Below are 23,563 nucleotides of genomic sequence, written 5' to 3'. Positions count from 1 at the left end.
CAGCGCCCCCTACAAAATTTCAAAAAGTCAGCCCCAGCTCTGTGTTTCATCTATGAGTCTGAAACCTGGTAAGCTTATAGGAGATATCAAGATGTACAAAAAAGTCTCTTGGAGCAATATCCCAAATCCAACAGGAAGTCAGCCATTTTAAAATTCATGTGTAATTTTGGCGACATTTTCCCCTCTTTTTAGGCTTCATACTTTGACGAACTCCTCCAAGGGATTTCATCATATTGAACCAATCTCCAGTGTGTGGAATCTAAAGACCTTTGTGATGTTAAATTGCGAAGCTTTTTACGTTCAAGGAAACGGGGTGGTCATGGCGGCACGTGGAGTTTCAATCACTCGCCAAAAAGCAGTAATATGCTGTCACTCAAAGACACAAAGTCCAATCTTTCCCAAAGGTCGCAGGCGTGATGAGACTCGAGCTCGGAAATGTTTGTTATGCCCTTTGTCTATAATGGTTAGAGCGCCACCTAGTGGGACGACTATACTCATGGTTGAACCAAATGAAATGTTAGCTGGTGGTTAAATGCATGAATTCCATCAATGTGACATCAGATCGGACGTGCTGGTTTCAGGTGTTGGGCATGGCTCGACACGCCGGGGGTGCGAGGGCCCTCATAACGCTGCTTGCAGCTTTAATTTATCTTGTGTCTGTAACGGTGTGTTTACACCGAACACGATAGACGCGAGCGAAAACGGCCCAGACGCCCCTAATTTGACGTGTGCACATTCGCACCTCGACGCGTGTCCAACGTGAATTCATCGTGTGTCAAAATACGCGCGTGAACCGGAAATGTGGGAGGGATGTGGGAGGAAGTTGTGCCGGACGGTATCTTTGCTACATGGCAGCTGTCGAGCTAGCGTTTGAAGAGAGAGTCTCCCTTCTCTATTTACTGTGGAGAGCAGAGCAGCGGCGTTAAGGACGTCCTCGCCGTACCTGGGTCCATCAGGTCCTCCAGACGCGTGAGCAGTTTGGTGAGTTTCACCACTTGCTCCAGGAGCTGCGCCTGGATGACGTTTATTTCAGCGATATCTTCCCCTCGCCCAGTTTGAGGACCTGCTGTCCCGCGTTGGTCCAAGCATCGCCCGCCTAGACACCAATTACAGGCGCTCAATCCCACCTGCAGAGCGCCTGTCCGTCTGCCTGAGGTTAGTAAAAGTGTTTAATACGGTAGTCCTTTATTGATACCTGTGCTAATATATGCTAAACCATCCGTTTATACACTGGTAACATGGATGTGCTATGATAACAGTGCATGCTGTTGGTGTTTACTGAAAGCAAACTGTGGTACAGAGACGACTCTTTATAATATTTCTAGTGATACTCGAAAGGTCTCATCAAGTCCCGATTTAATTCGATTTATGCTGTTATCAGTGTTTGCAATGATAGCATGGCTGTGGTGTCTAAAATAATTTCCCCCAGGGATCAATAAAGTATTCTGATTCTGATTCTGATTCTGATTCAGTGTATGCTCTCGGTGTTTGCTGATATCAAACTGTCGTACGAGGACCACAGGGTTAATCTTTGTTGTGACACTCACTCCTTTCTTTTATTTAGACCTGGTTTAATTCTGGGATAGTTGAATATTTGTATATAATCCCTGCAGACTGTTTTAGATTATATCTAATATACATTATGTAATTATCCTTATAATTACAAAAGGTTTTATGTAAGATTTATGCTTTGTAATTTAAATCTGAATCACAAAAGTGTTTTGGAATTGGAATAATGCATTTGTAACTGCAGTACACATAATACTAATTTTAAACAATTTTGTCCAGGTTCCTTGCCACCGGGGACTCCTTCAGGTAGGGCTGTGCGATATGACCAAAATCTCATATAAGACATCTATCGTCCGATAACGATATAAATCACAAAAATGTAACATTTTCTGTCAATTCTGTGAATCTCGGGCAGCTCGACTTGCGTGAAGTGTTTCCAGCTGCGCGTCGTGTAGCTGGAGTCGAGTGTTTTAACCAATGCATGAAACAATACATTTTAGACATAAGTTGTAACGGCCGCCGTTTTCTTTGTGAGTATTTATTACACGGCGTGCTGCGGGGAAAAGCCTGTTCTAACGTTTGAGTCTAAGGTTTATTTTTTAGCACCTGGCGGCTCTTTTTACTTCTCATCCGTAAATAATCTGCTCTTTCATGTGATTCAGTTTGTGTCAAGTCGGGTGCCAATATTTGCTGTGTAGTAGAACAGAGACATTAGTCATTACAAATGTTTATTGGAAAAAATATATAAATTCACTAACAAAAACATTAAACATAAATATATAACATTTAACTTTTTACAGAGAGACAGGAATAAAAAGGACCCAGCTTGGAGTGGAAGAGCCTCAGGGAGAAGGAGGAGAAAAATAACAGCATTGTTTCTGCCCTGGAGAGCTGCTGCCTCATCAGAAAACGACTGATTGCTAGGGTCCACGGCAGTGATGAGCTTTTCCTCCATACTGAATGAAGAATGAAGGGCTTTGGCTGGATCTGCCCCTTGGACCATTTCCCCTTTGGTCAGAGCCACGTCAGCAGGCTCCTGATTGGTTGTCGTGGCGTGATTTGACGCTTGAGTTCAGATCTTTCCAACTCGAGCGGTAGACGCGAAACGCGCGTATGCACAAATGCAACACAAAAACTGACGCGTGTGGTTTTATTCGCGAGCCAAACGCGGCAGACGCGGTACACTGACGCCCGTTTCACGCGTTTTCGCGATACAAATCTGCTTCCCAATTTCATCATCGCGCTTTTTCCATTGACTTTACATGTAAACCTGACGCTCTGGCCACCTCTATCGCATTCGGTGTGAACACACCGTAAGACTTAAACTACATGGACTTAGAGACAGTTTGATTGTAATCTGGTTACATTTTACGCTGAAACATTACTGAGATTCTGTCATTAAAGATGTCCAACAGCATTTTAAAGGTTTGATAGAGTCTAGAAACATGAAGTGTGACCCTATACATGACTGACATCATTGCAGTCATTCTGAGTTCCAGCTGTGAGGTTTAAAAATGTGCAGGACCCTGGATTCATCAACATGACGCTGACTCACTTTCATCTTCCTGCTGCGCTGCTCTTTGTTTACCTGTTTCTAATGTGACTCATTTGTTTCAGGGACACTCTTAGAGCGCTGCTTCCTGCTTACAGGTTACTTCTCCTGTCTCTGTTCACTCTCCTCCCTGGGTCAGTGTTGGTGTCTCTGTGTGTTTAGTCTTTTGGTTACTTCCTGTTTTAGTGTGAAGGTTGGTTTTCTGGAGTTCCTGATTGTAGTTCTACTTCCTCCTATGTGAGCATCCCCACCTGTGTGCAACAACATGCTTTAACATTTGGCGAGAGAGGACGAACGTTTATCGACCAGAGCAAAGAAATTGTTTCCGAATCAACAACACGTCTTTGTTTTCCAGAAAACACACAAACTTTAAGATTTCAGGAGCGTTTACTCCAACCTGTGGGTGTAGCTGTAGTTTGGCTGGGGAAGGGCAAGCCCACCCAGCCCCCCAGAGACCACACACAGCAGACAGAGTGAAGCCCGAGTCCCCACATGTGTGTTTCACTGTAACAACAATCATACAGTTTTATGACGCACTGTTTATTTTTGTGTTTCTACAGTTTTTATCTGTACTTTTTTTTTTTTTTTTTTTTTTAAACGTATGTTTATTTGTTTTTTCAACAGTATCAACACCAACATAAAATGAACGTATGGCAGTCATTAAAATAATAATAATAATAGTAACAACACTAATAATAATAATAATAATAGTAATAGTAATAACGATAATTGAAGTGTTAATCCTAAAGGGTTCCAAATAAATGCATAGTTAAATAAATTAAATTAAACCATACGAATAAATACAATTAAAAAAATAAAAATAAATAAAAAATAAATAAAAATAAATAAATAAACAAAAATAAAAAAATAAATCATAATATAGGTTACATAGTATATTCCCAACAGCAAGTCAGACATTATTCATTATCTAGTTGTCTTATTCACTCACCGCCCACCCCCCCCCCCCACATCCCCACTCCTCAGTAGATCCAAAAATATCTTCCAGATGTTGTAAAATTCAGAAGCCTTCTTTCTAACAATATAGGTCAGTTTCTCAAGAGCTAAACTCGATGTTAAGTTATTTAACCAGTGGTTAAAAGAGGGGCAACCAACATTCTTCCAGCATAAGGCGATACAGCGTTTGGCCTGTAGCAAACAAAGATCGACCATTTTTCTTTCCTCACAAGACAGAGTAGTCATCTGGATACAAGCCTAAAATGCATAACTTAGGGCAAAGCGGTACAGGAGAAGTTGTGATCTGAGAGATATATTTTAACACAGAGCTCCAAAATTTTTGGATCTCTTCACATTTCCACAGGCAGTGATATAGTGTACCCTGATGCCTATTACACTTATAGCATAGATCAATTATATTAGGATCAAATTTATTTAATTGTACAGGGGATATGTATGTTCGCATTATCCAATTAAATTGTATCATTCTCAAACGAGTGTTAATGGTCTGAGTGTGTGTTTTTGAACATATTTTACCCCATTCAGTATATGAAATATCTTCTTGTAAGTCATTAATCCACTCCCGTCTTTTACTATCAGAGTTATCCTTATGGTGTTCAACTAACAGGCTATAAAACTGGGACACCAGTCTTTTACCAAAACAGTTTTTTGTAACATGAGTTTCTAGGATGGAGAGTGAGGGTTGGTGCACTGAATTGTTTAAGTGTGCCAGAATAAAATTTCTAAGTTGCAGATACTTAAAAAAGTGTTTCTGCGGTAAATCAAACTTTGCCCTTAATTCACTGAATGACATTAGAGAATATTCCTCATATACGTCCTGTAGTTTCGCAATGCCCTTGTTCAGCCAAGCTTTAAAGCCCATGTCATTCTTAGCCGGGGCAAAGAGTTCATTACCCCAAATTGGGGAGAAACAGGACAACCCAGAAGATTCATTCAACATTTTTTGTACTTCATGCCAAACAACAACAGTGTTTTTTACAAAGGGATTAGTAGTAATTTTCTTTAAAGTTTTAAAGGGTGCTGAGTATAAATAGCTATTTAACGACAGACCCTTTGAGGACATTCTTTCAGTTGCTAACCAGGGAAGGGAAATATCGTTTGAAAACCAAAACATAGTGGTCCTCAGCTGAGCAGCCCAATAGTACCATTTTAAATTTGGAAACTGTAGTCCTCCCCTATCATATGGTAAATACAAGAGGGAGAGTCTGAGTCTTGGCTTCCTATTGTTCCAGATGAAATTAGAAAGAAGCTTTCTGGTCTTGGAAAAAAAAAGAAGGAGGAGGGGCCAGCGGAATTGACTGAAAGATATATAGGAATTTAGGTAATATAGTCATCTTTACTATGTTTATTCTTCCCAGTAAAGAAAGAGGCAATGATATTAATCTAGTGATCTCATCCGACAACCCTACCACCAGGGGCTCATAATTGGCTGAACTAAGATTGCTTATCGTTGGGGTTACTCTGATGCCTAAATATTTAAATCCCTCTGCGGCATTTAAATATATGGGATACAACTGGTTTCAACCTCTCGTTCATATTTAAAAACATAATGGATGATTTTTCTTCGTTCACTTTGAACCCAGAGAAACTGCTAAATTGATCGAATAGCTTCAGGAGAGATGGTATTGATTCTGCAAGGTGTGATAGAAACACAACAGTATCGTCAGCGTACATTGCAATTTTGTGTAGCATCTCCCCGATTTTAATACCATGGATCGAGGGATGTGATCTAATTGCTATCGCTAAAGGTTCCATGGCTAGTACAAAAAGCAGAGGTGAAATCGGAGACCCTTGCCTGGTGCCTCGAGATAGCTCAAAAGGACTAGAGATGAGATTATTGGTAGATACCATTGCAACCGAATCAGCAAGTAAAATTTCAATCCATCGGCGGAAGTGATCACCAAATCCAAAACGCTTAAGCACCTCAATTAGATAGGGCCATTCAACTCGATCGAACGCCTTCTCCGCGTCGAGTGATAGTATTGCAGTATCAGGTAATTCTTCACATTCGTGGATTATATTGAGAACTCTCCTCACATTGTGGAACCCCTGGCGATTTTGAACGAAACCATTTTGATCTCCGTGTATAATGGCTGGAAGAGCCCTCTCCAGCCTCATAGCCAAAGCCTTAGCTATGATTTTGGAGTCAGAATTTAACAGCGATATGGGTCTGTAAGAACCACTTTCGGCTGGCGCTTTGCTCGGTTTTAGAATGAGAGTGATCAGGGCACTACGAAATGTAGCAGGGAGGCGACCTGTTTCATAGGATTCCAAATAAACATCTAATAATGGGGGAATTAATTTTGCTTTAAATAGCTTGTAAATATCTATCGGAAGCCCATCAGGACCCGAAGCCTTACCACCTCTCATGTTCGTAATTGCATCAGAAACGTCATTGAAATTTATTTCTCTCTCCAATTCATTTTTCACATCCTCAGAAATACAGGGAAAGATCAATCTATCCAAGAAAGCACTTTGGCTTACCAGGTCCAGTGGGCTGTCAGATTTATATAGGGTTTTATAATACGAGACAAAGGTGTTATTAATTTCTGTGGGATCTGTAGATAATTCCCCTTGATCGTTCCTAATTATATTAATGGCTCTGTCAGATTCAAGTTTCTTTATCTGCCAAGCTAGTAGTCTACCCGGCTTTTCACCCTGATCATAAAACGTCTGTTTCAATCTTATTAAACCATCTTCAGCTTTAAGCATAGACAGCTCCTCGTATTTAGCTTTAAGGGTCAATAACTCCTGTTTTTTCTGTGTTGAATCATCTATGTTAACTTCTCTCTCTAATTCTCCAATTTTATTGTCTAATTCGTTCATTGTCTGTTTGAATTTGTTAAATTTAGAACTGGTGAAACTTATCATTTGTCCTCTAATATATGCCTTAAAAGCTTCCCACCTTACGGCTGCAGTTGTTTGAATTGTATTAATTGAGAAGTAGAGATCAATGTGTTCTCCTACAAATTTCATAAAGTCAGAATCATGTATCCATTTAGGGTGCAAGCGCCACTTGTTTGAGTGGCTATTCACTTGTTCTACCTCATAAAATAGTGAGGTTGGGGCATGATCTGACAACACAATGCTGTCATATATACACTTAGTTATATTGGGTAGCAAAGATGAGGAGATTAAAAAATAATCTATTCGGGAGTGGGATTTAAATACTGCTGAATAGCATGAGAATTCCCTTTTATTGGGGTTTTGAATTCTCCATGGATCACAGAGGTTCAGATCTTTCAAATATTGTTGTATTTTTTTTCTTGTTTGAGAGTGTGAAGTGTCTATCCCTGATGAGCGGTCAAGCTTCGGGTCCAGAGTACAATTTAAGTCACCTGCCAATATTATCCTACCAGGAAGGGTAGCTATCAATAGAAATAAATTCTCAAAAAATGAAGGGTTATCATCATTAGGGCCATAAACATTAACTAAATTGAAATTCTCTTTCAAGAGAGTTCCTTGAACCACCAAAAATCTGCCAGCTTTATCATAAATAGTGTTATTTACTTGGAAAGGCACTGAATTATGAATTAACACCATAACCCCTCTCGCGTGCGAAGGGCAACAGGATGCTAGCACTTTGCCTGGCCATCTCCTACGTACTTTCACCAGATCCTCTCTGAGTAAATGGGTCTCTTGGATAAACGCTATTGATGACTCAAGTTGTTTAAGCCTGGTAATAACCTGTTTTAGTTTAACCACTTTTACCATTCCTCTCACATTCCAAGAAGTAAATTTAAAAGTCTTATATGAAGTCATCTATTCTTATTAATACAACAGATTGTGCAACATAGTATCTTCATTTGGTTGTTGGTAAACCTTTCAGTATCTCTAACTGTTGTGGTGGGAGTAAACCAGTAAAAAGCAACACGTTGTGAAAAATACAAAAACACAAAGAAATAACACAAAATCTGCCATAAATGAACCCCCTTAGCTGTCAACCTGAACCGGACAGCCCCTCGCCCTACCCCGCCCTCCCCCTGCAGTTAAGTGCACACGCTGATCCAATGTAAACAAGGGAGCAGCTAGACCAAACCGAGCTGACATGGTCAAACAAAACCAAACCACCTGGACAATTGCGTCTCCTGACGAAAATGTATATCCTACATGAACAAGTATGTATACAATGATCATTACAAACTTTCTTGTAGCATAACTCTCATCCCGGAGAGCCGACTGTATGTCGAACAACCAGTACTCCAAGACACAAATGAAAGCCCAATCAACAAGTGGGCGTGGCTAGTTATCTATAAGGGATAAATAAAATGCCCAATACAACTGAGGAGAACGAAGGAACGGTCAACCAAAGTAAATACAAAAAAGAAAAATACTCTCCCCAAAAAATTCAACAGTAAGGATGAGCGATATTGACCATTAAATCCAACAATTTCAAACTACAGTTGTTATGGGCAGATAGTGAAGGATTCGGCAGTCCCCATCAGATATTCTGCTAGTCCTCTGTATTCTGCAAACCTCGGATGAACTTTTCCGCATCTGCTGGGGTCTCAAAGACATGCGTATGTCCACCAGATGACACTCGTAGCTTCGCCGGGTAAATTAATCCGTAACGTACGTTCATCGCCCTGAGCTGCTGTTTCACCCGGTCGAAGCCCCTCCTCCGTCGGTGGAGATCTGTAGAAAGATCCGGGAAGAACATGACCTCTTGACCCCCGCAGATAACTTTCCCTTTGGCCATAGCCGCCCGCATCACCCGAACCTTGTCTTGGAAGCTTAAAAACTTCACGATGAGGACTCTCGGTGAGGGTGGTCGGTTGGGTTGCGTCCGGCCAGGCAACCGGTGAGCTCTTTCGATGAGAGGTTGTCTCGGGAATGTTGCTGGTCCCAGCGCTTCGGGGAGCCACTTCTCTAGGAAAGCCACCGCGTCATGTCCTTCTATTTTCTCCGGCACATTAACTAGTCGTAGGTTGGAACGACGAGAGCGATTTTCGAGGTCCTCGAGTTTGTTCGTGAGGAGAGGCACTTGTTTAACTAGCGCATCTATCTTGCCTTTCTCTGAGTTAATGGCGTCCTCCACGCTGCTAATGCGCATCTCTGCCCCATCCATGCGCACCGAAAAGTCCTGCACGTCTCTTTTAACATCTTGGATCGCTGACAGGACCACATCAAGTTTTGTGGAAAAGTCATTTCTGATTCCGTCGAGTATTTGAATAACATCCATGTTATGGGCCATTCCAGTACTCACGTCCAGGAGACTCCCAGGGCTAGCATCACCTGCAGAGTTAGCTTGACTGCTAGCATCAGAGACGTCGTCTTCCTCACTCAGAGAAGAGTGTGCCTTAGATTTATTTTGTGCTTTCTTAGCCGGCATAATGTCGCGGATATACGATAATAACTCGTTACAAGCAATAGTTATCACTGTTCACGCAGTTAAAGGACAGTTTTCAGGAACTTACTAAAATATCGCCAGGAGCTCACAAAAATACGTGTGCCTAGTTCAGCGCCATAACCACGCCCCCTATCTGTACTTTTACTTTTTATAAAAAACTACTGTTTACTGTGTTATTAAATTTACAGTTAAAGTTCATATTTTACACTCTGCACACTGATCCTAATGATCTTAGTGTATTTTGTAGTGTTTTAATGCATTTAATAGCAGTATTTTAACAAGTATTTTGTAATATTTTAGCATTTTGTATTTTGTAGTGTTCGTCTGTGTATTTTGTAGTATTTTAATGTGCTTCAATAGTATTTTCAACTGCAGTATTTTTACAGCGTGTAACTGGAGAGTTTTCAGGAGACGCCCAGTGGAATAGCCCTTCCGCGTATGACGTCATATGTGGTCAAGGTTTCAGAGCACAAAAATAAACTAACGGAAGCGGACTTTCAAAATAAAAATTAATAAAACTAAGTGAATCTGTGTGATTTATTTAACGCATTCCTGTATTTTATTATATGAATTCAACTTGCCTGTGTTCACAGCTTCTTTAGACGTCACTAAAGTGTCGTCACTAAAGGTGTCGTTTTATAGGTTTGTTTGCCCTAGAGCTACTGCGGTGCTTTAATTGTGAAGCGCCACAGCGGAAGTGCCGTCCTCGCGCTCCCTACCTTGACGCAGCGGGGCTCAGGTCGGTCCGCGAGCTGACGGCAAGAACCGGGATCGAACCTACTCCTGTGACGTCACCATGGCTGCTCAGGTAAGACGATCGCCTGCACGCGTACCTATCTGCGGTGACCTCTGACCCCGCGGCTGGCTCCAATCAGCGCGCTGAACCGAACCGGATTCGGGGAGCAACAGAACGGCGGGGACACACCTGAGACACGGCAGGTGTCAGCAGACAGGTGCAGCGAGCGGCACGAGGAGAGGAGGGGGACACAGGGGAGACACGGGGGAGACAAGGGGGGAGGGAAGAGCGGCAGGCACGGCTTGTACAGCCGTGGGGAGAACTGCCAACATCCAGTTGGGAAAATAGGAACGCACAGGCTGTTGCTGCGCATGTGCGGGAACACCAGCCCACGTTTAAAAGTTGTCGGAGAAGCTCAGAGGAGGGTCAAAAGTCACAGACCTGCTGCTGAGGAGAGATCGATGAGAGTTATTGATCCCTGCGATGATCAGTGAGGTCTGCAGGCGATATATCAGAAACTTTAGATTGTGAGGACGAACTCAGAGATTGTCAGTGTGAGGAGGTCTCCTGTTTCCCACAGCACAGTCCTCTGACACCAGTGGCGGTCCTAGCCTGTTTGGCGCCCCGGGCGAACACTCCCTCTGGCGCCCCCCCACATACACAAAAAACATATTAAGGATTATACATTACGATAAAACTGTTGTCGAAACATACTGAATTTTGCCAGAGAAACACACATATGAAGAGAGAGAGAGAGTATGCATTGTATGCAAACGGCTACCAAACAGTCATCATAATTCGTCATACAATGAGAACAGGACAAATCAACAATTGACAATTAATATTAAAACCTGTAACATAATGTACTGTTTGGAGTTTAGTATTTTTACCATTTCTTCTTGGAGCAACTGTAATCCACATAATTTCCTTAGGGATTAATAAAGTATTCTGATTCTGATTGTTTCAGGATGACCTGCCATTATCCAATCACACATCTGCTTACCTGCATCTGTTGCTCGTTTCTCCTCCTCTTCTTTTTTATTTTTTCTAAACTGAGCTCCTGATGGCTTTGAACTTTTCTTGTCCACCTTACATTGGTTTTAATTTTGCACTCCGGTATGAACACAAATCCCCCATATCGAGGATCACCACAACATGATCTAACAGACCTACACCTTAGTTCACAGATTCACTTTGTCTAAGGTTTATTTCTGAGATTTCACACAATCCAGGATTCAAATCATGAATACATAATTTACAACATTATGAATGAAATGTGCTCTATTTGGAAGTAGCAGGTCTTCCTCCCCTTTCGACGGGTTGTGTGTGAGACTTTAAATCATCAAACTGTAAATTATAAATTTTAAATTGTTATTGATCCCTTTACCCCGAGTCCTAAAGTGTATATTTATTGTCTTACTCTTCTTATATTTATTGTTTGTTTACTTGCACTGCTGTAACTGGAGCCTCGTCGTCTCGTCTCTCTATATACTGGACTGTATGTAGCGGAGATGACAATAAAGTTTACTTTGACTTCAGCAGCGAGCAGGTGCACCGAGGGCTCGCGCTCACTTTTCGCGTATAGAATTTTGAAAAAACATCGGTGCAAATTATAAGTCTGTATCATGATGTCTGGTGTTTTCGTGTTTGTTGTTTTGTTTTTATTTTGTTTTATTGCGAGTTGGTTATTAGATGCTGCTCCAGCCAGCCAGTGAATCCCCCGCTGCGTCGCGCCGCCCTCTCCTCTCTGCGCCGCAAGCAGCAGGCGCACCTCGCTAACGGAGGGCGCCCTTACTCCCAGCAAATGGGCGATAGAAAACCGATCGGTCCCTGTACCATTCCCAATATGCGCTGGCTGATGTCGGGGCAGCACGAGTACGAGCAATTTTTTTATTTTTTATTTTTTGCTGATGCCCGTGATGCCGTCCCGGGCAACCGCCCGTGTCGCCCGTATCTAAAACCGCTACTGTCTGACAGTCAGAGAACTCATCGCTTATTGATTTATTTAAAATAACGCTGGCATGCCTGGGTGTGAGATATCAGCTGTGCTGCAGACGGAGAGCTGAAGCTCATAAAGACCTCAGATTGTTTTTAAACTTGACTCTAAGCGCTTCATGATATGAATGTACCTGCCCATCACCCAAACACCTGGATGTTGTCCACGCTTCAGGTTTATTACTGGCTGTGGAAATCACGTGGCTCACTGTTCTCTGCGTGTTGCTGCGGATGTTCCCATTGGCTGGTACTTGTCTATGAAGCCCTGCTTGGCCTGCTTTCCTCTTACCTTCGTGTTTATATGTGTAACAACCAACACGGCCTTCGCATTCACAGCATCATCCAAATGATCGCCCTGGGAATCGGACAAAATCAGGATTTCAAATGTGCTGCTGGTGTTTCCAGGAATAATCAAATTGACACATCTGTACTTGTTTGTACTTGATGTCTCGTTACCTGTTGTGTCTGTTGCACCTTTGCTGGTGTGGTGGGAATGAGAGCCTGGATGAATAAATCAATCAGACATCTCATGTTTACTCTGATGGTTTCACTGAAGGACGGCGTCCTGATCGGGGATCAGTGATGCGAGGGATGAAACCATGGTAACAGTTTAACAATGAGGGAGACGTGGTGACAGGTCTGCAGCCTCCACCATCACGCTTGGGGCAGAGACTGAGCTGTGGGCGTGGGTGGTGCTGCAGGAAGTGATGGTGTGTTGGAGTGAAACAGACCTGAGGGTGATGGGGACCGTCGTTGTCCTCAGGTGGGGGCGTGGCAATGGAAAACTCACATGATCATTTCTACTGTAAGTAGAAAGAAGTTGTAATATAACAATCACAATTACTCTAATCAGTGAGAGAGTTTGTGACAGTCTCCACAGAGTAAACTTTTATATGACTGACTTGCAACGACGTAGCGCTCCTGCATCAGCGTTAGTCCTGAACTCAAATATAACTTCAAATTATTTTGTGACTGTTCGGCTCTGCAGACGTGTTTGTCAATGCGACAAGCAGAAATCATATTTGTGTTCATGAATAAACGTGTGGAGGCAGGAGACGACGTTTCATCGCTGCACATGGAAATGTCTCTGTGTGAGCTTCTCTGGAAAGAAAAACCCAGAAAGCCTGGAAGTTCCTGATATGTGGATGTCAGGAAGTACTGTGGTCCAACAGGAAGTCAGGTTCGAGAGTTTGTAGTTTCACTGACATCCAGACGTTTCCTCTGAGCCCAAACCAGAGCTGGTTCCTCTGACTGCCCCTAAACTTTAGTTTGTACCAGTCTGAGCTCTGTGCGTGTGTGTGCGTGTGTGTGTGTGCATGCTTGTGTGCATGCTTGTGTGCATGTGTGTTTGTGCGTGTGTGCGTGTGTGTGCATGTGTGTGTGCGCTCTCCAGGCTCTGGTTCTGTACGACTTCACAGCGGAGCCAGGAAACAACGAGCTGTCGGTGAGAGAGGGGGAGACCATCACTGTGACAGACCAGGTAAACACAGGTGTTTACACTGCACACACTGCAAAGGAAACACGGCTCCACCCCCTCACGTGTCCCTGTTCTTCAGACTGTGGGTGGAGGCTGGATCCAGGCCCAGAACTCCAGCGGACAAACCGGCCTTGTACCTGAGGGATATTTACAGGTGAGCGCTGTGACATTATTTCATGTCGTGTCAACACAAAGAGGCACAGATCAGCGAATTTCACCTTCATCAGTGTCACACACTCTGTCCAACACTTACCTTTGAGTTTAGTTTTTATTATTATTTGACTGTTTGTTTGAATTCAGCTCAGTTTCAGTGAGATTCCAGAACAGAGGCCAGAAAATCAGTATTTCAGTGAAAACAAGCAGCTGACTCACAGGCTGATAGACGTCCAAACATCAATAAATACGTCCATCAGGGCTTCATTGGGCAAACTGCAATCATTTATTTTACCAAACCGACAGAGACTAAAACCGAGGATATTTCATCTTTATTTGATTTCAAGTTCACAAAGGCACAAACACTTCACAGAGATACTGAAAATCACAGCACAGAGTGATAAACCCACCATGGAGACCACTGGACCACACAGTGTAACCTCTGCAGCGCTCTAGAATAACTTTTTGCCACGGTTGCACTGGTGTGCCTGACTTTTTTTCTTAGGCGCACCAGCACAAAAGTTAGGCGCACCCAAATTTTTCAACCGCATCACTTAACACCGCAGTTTTACATGTGCACTTTTTTGGGGGCGGAAATTGCTGTCCATACAGACAATATTGATTTGTAAACGATTAACTAACAATCTTGTCAACACAAAGTTCTTTATTTGGAGCACAGTTCTACCAGAAAGATAAGTTAGTGAAAAAGTGCTTGTGCTTGAAGTGCTTCGGCACTCTTTGGTAATATTGTAGGCAATGTTAAACCTAATCATCACATCGGCTCCTCTGACGACCTGTTTGCTGCTGCCTGCTGCTGAAAGGCAGTGGGGAGAGGGGACACTTGGGCAGTGCATTTATTGCAGCATATAATGTGTTTTCTGGATACACTGTGTGCTTTTTCAGCGTTCAAAGATTGATGGCTCCATTTCAGAGCACTGGCTATGAATTTCAGACGGATCAGGCCTTAACAAAACATGTATCAATAGTTCTTTTCATCTTTTCTTATTCAATTCAATTCAGTTTTATTTATATAGCACCAAATCACAACAACAGTCGCCTCAAGGCGCTTTATATTGTACAGTAGATCGTACAATTATAGATACAGAGAAAAACCCAACAATCATATGAGCAAGCACTTTGGCGACAGTGGGAAGGAAAAACTCCCTTTTAACAGGAAGAAACCTCCGGCAGAACAAGGCTCAGGGAGGGGCGGGGCCATCTGCTGCGACGAGTTGGGGTGAGAGAAGGAAGACAGGATAAAGACATGCTGTGGAAGAGAGACAGAGGTTAATAACAGATATGATTCAGTGCAGAGAGGTCTGTTAATACATAGTGAGTGAGAAAGGTGACTTGAAAGGAAAAACTCAATGCATCATGGGAATCCCCGGCAGCCTACGTCTATTGCAGCATAACTAAGGGAGGATCCAGGGTCACCTGGTCCAGCCCTAACTATATGCTTTAGCAAAAAGGAAAGTTTGAAGCCTAATCTTAAAAGTAGAGACAGTGTCTGTCTCCTGAATCCAAACTGGAAGCTGGTTCCACAGAAGAGGGGCCTGAAAACTGAAGGCTCTGCCTCCCATTCTACTTTTAAATACTCTAGGAACAACAAGTAGGCCTGCAGAGCGAGAGCGAAGTGCTCTAATAGGGTGATATGGTACTACAAGGTCATTAAGATAGTAAGAATCTGGTTAGATACCATATTTCTAAGATCAGTATTGAACAGCAGAAATTAAGCTTTCTTGTCCAAGGTCATTTAAGTTCAAAAAAAAAAAAAGAGTGGCCGACAGCGCTGTAAACAACGGTAGACTGGTGGGCAATAAGTGAATGAATAATGCAGAAAGGAGAGACTTTTAGATGGGAAACTGTACTTAAAGTACAGACAGAGAGAGAGAGCTGTGCATGAAGTGTGACTTTATCGTGGTGGAAGCAAAACAGCAAACGTAAGAGGGAATTAATGATGACATTTATCAAATGTGAAGCATAGTTTGGATCTTCTTTTGCTGCTGGTTCAGCGAATTTTGGTTAGAGAGAGACAAAACCTGCACCTCAGAATCTAGCTCAAAAAAGATGTAAACACAAAGCACGGACCCGCCGACACATCAGAGTCAGTGAGCTGTCGGCTTTCAGCTCCAGAATACATTTATATTTCAATCAGGATTTAATTAATCGATACCGCTTTATTCAAGCTACTCACCTCTCTGTCCGTCTGCACTTTCAAACCCCTGACTATCTCTGATTGGTTCAGACCACGATAGGGGCATAATGCGTGTCTGTTGTTGACCACACGGAGATCTTCAGAGTTGCCAAGGCATTTTTTTGTTCGTACTCGAACAGTTGGTCAAACTGGTGTGACCCAAGATTTTTTTTAGTCGCACAATTGAAAAATTTGGTTGCATTTGCGACCATATTGGTAGCACCCTGCTCTGATGGCTACAGTAAAGTCTGTATCGTCTGCAGGAACATCTGTTTGTTAAAGATGTTGTCATGTTTCAGATCAGAAACACTGGTGGTGTTGGAGGAGGCGGCGACCTGAGCTCGGGGGGCGGGGCTTTTGTCAGTCACACACAGGGATGGGACAGTCGAGGATACAATCCCACACAGCACGGTAACATACGCTTGTTTCAGCTCATTTTCAAGTATAGTGTGTTACTGTGAGGAAAAAGGTTTTACATCAGGAATGTCGAGCAGTGTCCCTATCAGCTGTTCAGGATGATGACGGCGAGTGGGACGACGAATGGGATGACCAGTCGGTGAGCAGTTACCATGACAACAACCAACCGGAAGGGGAGGCCGGAGCCTCAGGACGAAGCGCCCATGGACCCAGTGTTAAGATCTCCCTCAATAAGTACATATGTTTCTGAAATATGCAAATATAACAGACGACTCACAGTAGAGCTAAAAGTAGAGTCCAGTAGATGTCGGTCCATAGAGCAAAGTAAACACTGGTAGGAGTCATTAGATGTCAGTCACAGTGGTTAGCAGTTGGTAGATTCCTGTAGAAGACAGTAGAGCTTACTAAACATCAGTTGAGTTCAGTAGATGTCAGTAGATGTCAGTAGTGATGGTAAACCCTAGTAGATTTCAGTGGAAGGGAGTGAATGTTGGTAGTTGTTAGATATTATTAAAAATTAATGGAAGCAGATGTCAGTGGAAGTTGGCAGAATTTGGTAGATGTCAGTAGAAATCAGTAGAAATGAGTAGATGTCAGTATAATTCGGTAGATGTCAGTAGAAATCAGTAGAAACGAGTAGAAGACAGTGATGCCTTCTTGTCTTTAGGTTCTCGTTCTCCAAAGGTCCGAGTCCAGAAGTCTTTATGTTAGCCCGACCTCCGGCTGACAGCAGAGAGAGGCTTCCTGTCTACGTGAGTCCAACATTTTTCTCTTGGTTAATGATGTGTGGTGTTGATTGCTCTGATTGGCTCTTGGTCCTCGTCCGATCAGATGGGAGAAGTAGGTCCCGTCTGGCTGTACCCGACGTCTCCTCTGGACTGTGTGATTGCTGATCCAAAGAAAGAGTCCAAAATGTACGGACTGAAGAGCTTCATCGAGTACCAGATAACACCCAATGTGAGCTTAGTAGCACTTTTTTTTAAAACTTGCTTTTGGTTGATTTTTATTTTTAGGTTTTAGCTTCTGTGAAGCACTTTGTGATTTTTATCTTGAAAGGTGCTATATAAATAAAATTTTACTTACTTACTTTACTTACTCTGTAGTACTTAGTAGTACTTGCAGTATCACTGGGTATCAATCTCTGACTTCTCCCTCTTCCTCCAGACAACCAACAGCCCTGTCAATCATCGCTACAAGCACTTTGATTGGCTGTATGAGCGTCTGCTGGAGAAGTTTGGGTCCATACTGCCCATCCCCTCACTGCCTGACAAACAGGTGACAGGTGAGCCATCGCCATAGCTACCCTGTATGACCCAGCAAACACCTTTGACCTTACCAGTCTCACCCGTGCTTGTAGGCAGGTTTGATGATGACTTCATTAGGATGAGGATGGAGGGTCTGCAGGCCTGGATGACTCGGATGTGTCGGCACCCCATCGTCTCTCAGAGTGAAGTCTTTCAGCTCTTCCTCACCCACAGAGATGAGAAGGTAGGTGAAGCTCCACCTCCTGCTTTACATCTTTCAGGTACTCAATGATGGGTTTTAGTGTGCTCTGTAATGTCTGTCCTCTTACCATTGCTGGTATGGATTCCAAAATAAAAAATAAAAAAAATAAATAAAGTGTGCGTATGTATGTACATATATGTACTTGTGTGTGTAGATATATATGTATGTATATGTATGTGTGTTTGTTACTTGTAGTTATTACTACCTGTTACCTGTGGTAATGCAATTTATAATTTATATATTCTGTATTCAGTTATGAAGGCTCTAATTGTTGGTTGCGAGCTGCCGCTTAGATGCTTGTATGTGCCCGGAGCTGTTGATGGGTCTGTATGCAATGATGGGCGTAGCTGCGGGAAGTTTATTGTTTTTTTTGTTGATGAGTGAGTATAGGGGTGGGATTTAATAAGTTTTCTTCGTCCCACTCCTTTTTCAGGCAATTTTTGTTTTTTGTTTTGTGTATTTTATGTTCAATATAGGTATTTGTTGTGCCTGAAAATGAATAAATAAATGAATGAATGAATGAAAACCTGAGAACCTGCTGTCTAAGCCTCTGGGATGTACTTTTTGTTTACTCACAAACAAATGAAAGACTACAAACACAAACCAGAAGGCTTCAGGTACAGAACAGACCCCACCCATAGGTTATAAATGTTTGTATGGTCTTTTATGGAGATTATGTTTGAGCCAGTCAGGTGTGATGATATCTGATGCTGCTTGCTGATTGGCTAAGGCTGTTTGTTGTTGTTTCAGGAGTGGAAGGCGGGGAAGAGGAAGGCAGAGAAAGACGAGACGGTGGGTCCAATGATGTTCAGTTTGGTTGAACCTGAAGCTGCAGAGCTCGATGTCATCCAGGTGTAAGTCACTCAGTCTGCTTGTAAAGGCCTATACCCTGGGTTTGGTCTGTCAGGCTACCTCTGATTGGTTCGCTCATTAGGGTCGTCTAACTTGTGTCTGTCAAATGTCACATGACCAGTCATCAGGCGTCAATCCCTTTTTTAGCTGTAGCTCACTGGGAGTGCCACAGGGCGGTGTACTGGGCCCATTACTGTTCCTTATTATAAATGTACTTTCACTGTTCTTCCATCAAACAGCAGCTCAGTTTCACATGTTTTTACCTGTGGCTTTTTACCTTTGTGTGACCTCTGAGTGTGTGTGCAGTGAACAGAGGTGTGAACACTACAGCCGCTTTACAAAGTCCATGGATGACGGCATCAGAGAGCTGCTGAACGTCGGGCACGCGCACTGGAAACGCTGCACCGGACGTCAGTGCATACATTTAAAGTTATTCCGTGTACATGTACACAGAATACTTACAGCTGTGATTGGGTGGTAATGTGTTCATCTGTTTTTAACCAGCGCTTCCTAAAGAGTATGAGCGCATCGGCCAAGCCTTCAGAAACCTGTCAACTGTATTCATCACCAGCAAATATCCAGGTGAGCGAGGGAGGAGTGTGGGGGTGGAGGGTGGAGGAGGGAGGATGGAAGATAGAAGGATGGAAGGAGGGAGGAGGGTAGGATAGAAGGAGGGAGGAGGGTAGGATAGAAGGAGGGAGGATGGAAGGAGGGAGGAGGGTAGGATAGAAGGAGGGAGGATGGAAGGAGGCAGGAGGGGAGGATGGAAGGAGGATGAAAGGAGGGAGGGAGGAAGGAAGGAGGGAATGATGGAAGGAGGGAGGATAGAGGGATAGGAAGAAGAGTGGAAGGATGGAGGAAGCATGGAAGGAAGGAGGAAGGAACGAGTGAGGAAGGATGAAAGGAAGGAGGATGGAAGGATAGAAGTAGGTAGGAATGAAGGATTGACGGTGGAAGGACTGAGGAAGGATAGAAAGATAGAAAGAGGGAGGATGGAAGTATAGAAGAAAGGAGGGAGGAAGAGAGGAAGGATGAAAGGAAGGAGGATGGAAGGATAGAAGTAGGTAGGAAAGAAGGAGGGAGGGTGGAAGGACTGAGGAAGGATGGAAAGATAGAAAGAGGGAGGATGGAAGTATAGAAGAAAGGAGGGAGGAAGAGAGGGAGGATGGAAGGAGGGTGGATGGAAGGAGGGAGGGTGGATGGAAGGAGGGAGGAAGGATGGAAAGATAATCACAATGCAGGGACTCCAGCAACACTTAAACAGGAACAACTTTATTGACTAACCAACGGTTTTGTTTACATTCTCGGAGGACTTGAAGCTCTCCCGCGGTGCATTCAGGGACTCTGAGCTCAGTGTGTTCTTTCTGAACCATTTTCCTTAAAGCTGGTTTCCATTGTGAAATACGTAAATATCCAGTAAACATCTATTATGTGGTATAAGTACAGACTTTTAAGTGTCTGCGATGCAGGCGAGGCGACGTTGACCGACGCTCTGACGGCTGCTGGAAAAACCTACGAGGAGATTGCTGAGGTCGTCGCCCAGCAGGTAAAAACACACACACCTATGTATAAATACACAGTATACTGTGTTTTCTCAGTCTTACAATAATATTTGTTTATTCTCTTACTGCATTCTTTGTTGTGTTGATGTTTCCAGCCTCAGAAGGACCTCCACTTCCTGTTGGAGACTAACAGCGAGTACAAAGGGTTGCTGGCATGTTTTCCAGACATCATCGCTGTACACAAGGTACAGCAGAACTACTGTGTGTAGTGACTATACTACACACAGTACTGCTACACATAACTGCAGGTGCACACAGAGAATGTCTGAAAACATGAGACAATAAAACAGACTGAAGCTGGAAACTGAGGCTTTTATTTTGGAGGTTTTTATTCAATCGCTGTCAGAGCAACATTAATTGGGGAATGGGAGGGGCTCCAGATGTGCTGAGGAGGGCGTGGTCTCACCTGTGTGTGTGTGTGTGTGTGTGTTTGTGTTTCAGGCTGCTGCAGATAAAGTGAAGGAAGGTGATCGTTTGGTTTCTGCAGGAAAAATGAACAACAGCGACAGGAAGTGCATGAACCAGCGGCTCAGCTGCATGAGCTACGCCCTGCAGGGTAACAGCACACACAGACACACACACACACACCACCCAAAAATCCCAGCAAACCCAAAGGTCAAAGTAATCTCTTTGATAAAGTTATCAGCCCCTGGTGAAATTTAAAGCTGTCATGCTTTTAGCAGAGCGATGGATTTTCTGCGCAGTGTTTCTGAACATGCTTGTTTTATTTAAAAAGCATAAATCTGTTTACAAACAATGACAGAATAATTTCAGAGAGACAAACATGACCACAGTCAGTTTGTCCTCCTGAAGAACTGAGCTTGTCATTGACTCACAGCTTGGACCTGCTGTGCAATGACCTGTGTTCACTCTGTAACACTCAAAGATGTTAAATTAAGACCAAACCAAGGAATTTCTCCAGTTTACAGTTGGTATAAACACATCTGTGAGGGTTTGATCTGAGAAAGCAGCGTCCCAAATCCAAAGACACTTTATAAATCACTTCAGACCTGAGGAGAAGAGTGAAAGTTATCACAGTGTCTCCAAGTGTGGACAACAGGAGTGAGGAGAAACTCAGAGAGAACCACGACGATCCTGCTGAGGAACATGCTGCAGGAGACCAGAATGGGCGTTACCACCACCCACTCAGAGCCCCAACTTTAATCTTTGGCCTGAGCCGAAGACCAAGATCCCCATCAGGACACATCACATCTGGAGGAGCTTCAGAAGAAGGAGAAGGGGCCGCGGTCACTCAGGAGACAGAGACACACAGCTGACCTTTAGCATCACAGGATCATTCAGGGACTTCATGCAACCCTTCAAAATAAAACTGTCTTGCTCTGTCTGACAGCAGAGTAGACGGTCACATGTACAAACCCTGTGAGGGTGTTTCCTGCTCAGCTCGTCTCGTCAGACACTCAGCTTTAGTCACCTGCTGCCTTTTCATGATGTCATCGCGTTACCTCATCACCGGCCATAGTTTCAGCTGTTTCTGTTTCACATGTAAAAAAAAAAAAAAAAAAGAAGGTAAATGTCATTTGTATAGTGCTTTATTCAGTCCCTAAGGACCCCAAAGCGCTTTACACTACATTCAGTCATCCACCTATCCACACACAGGTGATGGCAAGCTACATTGTAGCCACAGCCGCCCTGGGGCGCACTGACAGAGGCGAGGCTGCCGGACACAGGCGCTACCGGGCCCTCTGACCACCAGCAGTAGGCAAACATAGGGTTAGTATCTTGCCCAAGGATATTTGACATGCAGCCAGGAGGCAGCCTGGGATCGAACCACCGACCTTCTGATTAGTGGCTGACCTGCTGTGCCACCTGAGCTGCAGCCACCACCTACATACCACATGTGTATGAAGAGATGATAATGTTGGGTTCATGTCAATTCCACCAAAATAAAAATCCAAGAACGACTGATCTAAGAACTAAATAATAAAGTAAATAAAATGATACCACAATAGTATAAAGTTAATGTTTGTATGTGTAATAAATAAAAAAATGTCCAAGGGTAACTCGCCGCTGTCTGCTCTCCTCCAGCTGAGATGAACCATTTCCATAGCAACCGTATCTACGACTACAACCGAGTGATGCAGCTTTACCTGGAGCAGCAGGTCACCTTCTACCAGCAGGTGAGCGCCAGGCGGGAGGCGGGGTGGGCGGAGTCTGGTTGCGTGTTTAGGTCTGTGATGTCGTCTCCTATCTGCTCTCTGATTGGTCAGATCGCAGATAAGCTGAGAGAAGCTCTGAGCCAGTTCACCACGCTGTGAGGACGCCGCCGCCACCATGTGATGTCACATGTGACATCACAGCCTGAGTCACTGTTAACAAAATAAAAGCCTCATAATCTTTATAGTGTAAATGTTGATATGATAATGATTAATGATGAGTTTCCTTCTTTTTCTGCTTTATTTAAAAACTTTTTAACAGTTGATTTTACACGTTTAATAAAACTTTCTACGCCTCCACCTGGCTCTACCTCATCTTTATTGATATTATCAGTAGCAATTATTTTACTGTGACAGTGCAGAAAACTTGTTTAAATGTGTGCGGGATAAGCTGCTCAGTTTCCATCGAAACTGTAAAACAGGGAAGGTTTTTTTCAGCTGCAGATCTGTTCAGGCTGAACATCATGATTATTGACCCTGACTCAGGAAGCTGCAGGAACACTGGCTATATCTCAGTTCAGGGTCTGCAGCCTTAGAGTACGCAGCCTTAACAGTCCACAAGGGCCGCGTACTCAAAGACCGCTAAGGCCAGAAGTGCGAGGCTTGTAAAATTGGAAGTTATTTATATTTCCTATCACCTTATACCTTCACTCAAAGACCAGTATCTGTGACAGTGTATATATAGATGTATTATATATGAGAGACAAATATTGTTCTTTTAATATGTTGGCATTACTAAATTTGGCTCAATGCTTACATACATGTGTATGCCTCTGTCAGTGCGCCCCAGGGCAGCTGTGGCTACAATGTAGCTGCCATCGCCAGTGTGTGAATGTGTGTGTGAATGGGTGAATGACTGAATGTAGTGTGAAGCGCTTTGGGGTCCTTAGGGACTAGAAAAGCGCTATACAAATGCAGGCCATTTACCATTTTATGTGTAAAAAGAAAATGTACGAGCTGTGATAACTGTGTCTGATAGAATGAAGAGTAGACTGATATATGAAATATTCCTTTATTGGGTGAGAAAATCAGACCATGTCATAACTGCTTTAAGTCATACAGAATAGACATCAGAGCCTTAAACAGGCTGACTTCTGCTTAAAGTTCCCGG

General features: G+C 43.3%; 1 protein-coding gene across 3 annotated transcripts; it reads left to right on the top strand.

The window, feature by feature from the left end:
* Window positions 1-10,085: 10,085 nt before the first annotated feature.
* Window positions 10,086-22,766, top strand: LOC308397411 (sorting nexin-9-like). 3 transcript variants are annotated; one of them, XM_080883319.1, is made up of 17 exons: window positions 10,086-10,194; window positions 13,511-13,597; window positions 13,674-13,748; window positions 16,241-16,352; window positions 16,436-16,592; window positions 17,026-17,110; window positions 17,190-17,315; window positions 17,523-17,640; window positions 17,716-17,846; window positions 18,615-18,718; window positions 19,023-19,126; window positions 19,221-19,298; window positions 20,186-20,262; window positions 20,374-20,463; window positions 20,720-20,834; window positions 22,325-22,416; window positions 22,507-22,765. In XM_080883319.1, the coding sequence occupies exons 1-17, from the start codon at window positions 10,183-10,185 to the stop codon at window positions 22,552-22,554; spliced, it is 1,611 nt and encodes a 536-aa protein (XP_080739445.1). In that variant the 5' UTR covers window positions 10,086-10,182; the 3' UTR covers window positions 22,555-22,765. The 3 variants fall into 3 exon arrangements, with proteins under 3 accessions (XP_080739445.1, XP_080739444.1, XP_080739446.1); XM_080883318.1 differs by lacking the exon at window positions 10,086-10,194 and having other exon boundaries at window positions 10,399-13,597; window positions 22,507-22,766; XM_080883320.1 differs by lacking the exon at window positions 10,086-10,194 and having other exon boundaries at window positions 10,399-13,597; window positions 16,448-16,592.
* The last annotated feature ends 797 nt before the right edge of the window (window positions 22,767-23,563 follow it).

The sequence above is a fragment of the Rhamphochromis sp. 'chilingali' genome (genome assembly GCF_963969265.1).
Source record: "Rhamphochromis sp. 'chilingali' genome assembly, chromosome: 5".
Classification (NCBI taxonomy): Eukaryota; Metazoa; Chordata; class Actinopteri; order Cichliformes; family Cichlidae; genus Rhamphochromis; species Rhamphochromis sp. 'chilingali'.
This window is presented reverse-complemented; position numbering and strand designations above follow the sequence as displayed.